At 46.2% G+C, this 3,822-nt stretch overlaps 1 protein-coding gene across 1 annotated transcript; it reads left to right on the top strand.

The window, feature by feature from the left end:
• Positions 1-1,036: 1,036 nt before the first annotated feature.
• Positions 1,037-3,177, top strand: nog2 (noggin 2). The gene has a single exon (XM_079493582.1). It carries the CDS (start codon positions 2,442-2,444, stop codon positions 3,090-3,092), a length of 651 nt encoding a protein of 216 aa, XP_079349708.1. The 5' UTR covers positions 1,037-2,441; the 3' UTR covers positions 3,093-3,177.
• Positions 3,178-3,822: the final 645 nt, after the last annotated feature.

The following is a 3,822-nucleotide window of genomic DNA, read 5'->3' on the forward strand; positions in this document are numbered from 1 at the left end:
ATTCAGCACTGAAACGAGTTGACAAGTATATTTCAATGTGTGCATGTGTATAAGCCAATGGCAAATAGGCTGATATTTAAATTTTTGAGACTGCCATAATAATATGTCTGGAATTTAAATATCAGTTAAATTAACACAATATAAATTGATGACGTTGATACCTCTTCTTGGTATTTAAAAATAGTTTATTCTCTTGTTTTTTGCTTTATACTGTTTTAGACATAGGACTATATATACATATATATCGTATTTCAATGGCATTATACTCTATAGGCTGACCGCACATGAAGGCATTATAGTTCAAGCTAAGTAGACTGTGTGCAATAGCATGACCTTCCTACAGACTGTGGTTAGTTAACATGGGAAAGGTACGAGTTAGTTATCCGTGACCGTTTATAGGCTTTAATTGGGCGCCTATTTTGTGACCCCTGGGTTCAACTGGCTAATTCCTGTGTAGACCCAAATCCTGTCGAACAAGGCTGGAATGTGATGCCCGTTTTCCGTGTAAAAAAAGAAAAGAAAAGGGAAAAAAGTCTACTAAACGTTTCCCACACATCTCATGGGAATGTTCATAGGAAACGCTTAAGTACTTCAATTAAGTATTGACACGTATTGAACCTATTAGTGCATAATAGGTGATGCAGCAGGACACTGAAGACAGAGAAAATGCGGGAAAGACAAGAGTAGGCCTAGCCTATAATATGACCTACTTTAGGAGGAGTATTTCATGAAAAAAAGAAAAGAAAATGTATAATATGCATAACTTGGTTGGGGGTGTGGAATATCAGAATAACTGTCAGGAGGAATAAAAAAAACCCGGCGGCTTTAGGACCCGGGCTGATCCCTGTGATTGTGGCCGATATTTTTCCACGTTGTGCGGGGAGGGGGGTGGGGAGGGGGCCGCTGTCAATCATAGTGAAAGTGGCAGTGGTGGGCAGGCCCCGCTGACACTTTGTACCGTCGGAGGGGGATATTTAACTTGGGATTGAGCGCCTGCTCGCAACAGACACACTCACACACAGTGTGCCTAAGCAAAGAAACGCTCCCCGCGCCAAGTCTACTCTCAGACCTCCTGAAGTAGGAGCTTGTCAGTAGGAGCTACTGTACCAGGCTATCAAAGCAGTGGAAGCTCTCCCCCAGGAATTGACGCTTTGCTCTCCGACCCGGCCAGAGACAGGCGGCTCTCCAGCTTTTTGGGACACTATAGCCTTCGCCATGCAACCGCGGCGGGACCTGGAGCTATTCTGAGAGGAAAACCACGCAATGTCACCGCCGTGAAAGCAAGGGGACTTCGTTCGCACTCGCAGAAAAAGAGAACTTTTCACTTGTCATGGTGCATTTTGCACTTGATATGCATTTAGCGCGCAGTTTGCTGTAAAGACATTTTCTCCAGACATTTTCACGCGCACACCCGAGCGTGCTCGGGGAATGTTTAAAGTTCTTATTTCATTTTGTGTGCGTGCGTGCGTGTGTGTGTACGCGTGACTGTGTGTGCGTGTGTGTGGACAGTGGACCTGCCACATGATTTGGAACGACTCCTGGAAAGATACATGGCTGCTGTGATTTCATAGCTTCTGATTGCCTGCCGTGGCGCGTTATCTTTTTGTGGAGGGAATAAGCTAATCCAGTTTTTTGGACATTATCAGTTGACGGTGCTGGAATACCAACACGAGGACTGAGCAGAGGAGAGGTGTCCTCCGTCCATGGATCGTGCGCTCTGCCCTGCAGGGACCTTGTCAAAACCCCAGAGCGCCGTCAGGCCACGTTGAAAGAAGCCACGTTTATAGAAGCCGTGCGTAAAAATAACATTGGCCAAGACGGCCTTCATTGCCGGGCCGGTGACATTTAAAACTTGGTGAAGTACTCTTTTGTGCGCCCTAGCTGCTCTCTCGGGGCGCTCCGGATCTATTTTGTCTCTGTGGAGAACGCGGGATCTTTAGAAACACTTCATTCCATGCAGCTCTCGCCTCAGCCACTGTCATCCAGTCTAGACAATTTGTCGTGGCTTCGAGTCCCTGGGGTAACCATGACAACCGCAAGAAACCCAAAGTGAATCTAAGGGAGAGGGGTGAGGCTGGAGAGAGCGTGAATAGAGTTTTTCCCCATTTTGTTTTTGTGCTGTTTTTGTTTAGACTAAACTCTAAACCCCTTTTTTCTTTTTCGTTACTTTTTTTGTGTGTGCAAAGAAGAGGCACCCTTTTCGCGCTGCAAGGTTGCATCAGCGGGCAAATTGCTAAATTGATCGGAGCCCTAAAAAGCAAGCCCTCCGTTCCATGTCATTCAAACCCGACGTGGTCTATTAAAAGTATCGTCTTGCTCGTGGCAGTACTTCGACTATTTATGAAGCCCCGGGCTGCTCATTTCATAGTGCACAGTAGCGGGGAAAAGAACTGAATATTCGACACACAGAGAGCCGCTGCAGCCAAAACAAGAGTTCAAACATGGGCTCCTTCTCACAGACGCTGCTCGTCTACGCGCTGGTGGTGATGTGCGTCCACCTCGGAGTCTCCCAGCATTACCTTCGCCTCCGTCCGTCGCCCAGCGACACCCTCCCCGTGCCCGACCTGAAGGAGGACCCCGACCCGGAGTACGACCCCCGCGAGCAGGACCTGTCCGAGAGGACGCTGCGGAAAAAGCTCGGCAGCAACTTCGACACGACGTTCATGTCCGTCGCGTCGCCAATGGCCATGCAGGTGAACCTCTCCGCGCAGGACACGCAGACGCGCATGCAGGGACCCATGCCCAACGACATTAAAAAGCTGGACCTCACGGAGACGCCGTACGGCAAGCGGGTCAAGGTGGGCAAGAAGGCCCGCAGGAAATTCCTGCAGTGGCTGTGGACGTACACGCACTGTCCCGTGGTGTACACCTGGAAGGACCTGGGCGTGAGGTTCTGGCCGCGCTACATCAAGGAGGGCAACTGCTTCAGCGAGCGGTCGTGCTCCTTCCCCGAGGGCATGTTCTGCAAGCCGGTCAAGTCGATCACCAAGACGTTCCTGCGGTGGTACTGCCAGGGCTTTTTAAGACAGAAATATTGTACGTGGATACAGGTGCAATACCCAATCATCTCAGAGTGCAAGTGTTCGTGCTGATTTTCTCTCTCTATTGGAAGTAATAGTGGGGGTCGAAGGAGGGGGGGAGGGGGGGGGGGGGGGGTGGAGTGGACTGGAAATACGGTTTCTATTGCACTGTTAACTCTCTACAGAGGTGGGCACCATAGCGAATCTATTTTTTTATATAGCATTTTAATTGAAATACCAACATTGTACATATTTAAGAAAAATGCAGCTATTTTTTCTAAATGAACCCAGGACCATATTTTATTTTCAGCCCTGAAAAACGTTGTTTTCGGGAGGGACATATTAAGCACTTCGTAAGGAAGGGCTTCTTTTTATTTTTTATGAGACGTTGAAGATGGAATGCATACACTTCTCCAAGAGGTGGATTTTTTTTTCTTTTTTCAACTGAACATTGATGCTGACTGTTACTTCACTGCAATGCTGCCTAGAGTTTTTGTATGATATTAATATCAATAATAATTAAATTGAAAAAAAGTTGAGGATAAAGATATATATAAAGGCGTGAACTCAGCTTTTTTTGGAATACATAGTATTGTAGAAATAAACAAATCTGTACGTTTTATTTATTATTTTAACGATTGTGAGTATAGAGCATAAGGAAAGAGAATAGCAGAGTATACCAGAAAAAAAATAATAATTATGGGAAGATGTCTACTTGAATATTTCTAAAAATAAAAAAGTAAAACATATCAGTGTACATGTTATGGTTACACGTTTTAGCAATAAAGTCTATCTTTTCAAC

This window comes from Electrona antarctica (genome assembly GCF_951216825.1).
Source record: "Electrona antarctica genome assembly, chromosome: 22".
Lineage (NCBI taxonomy): Eukaryota > Metazoa > Chordata > Actinopteri > Myctophiformes > Myctophidae > Electrona > Electrona antarctica.

What these genes read in the sequence shown, in the direction of transcription:
- nog2 (XM_079493582.1), top strand. Translation starts at nt 2,442, where the DNA reads ATGGGCTCCTTCTCACAGACGCTGCTCGTCTACGCGCTGGTGGTGATG.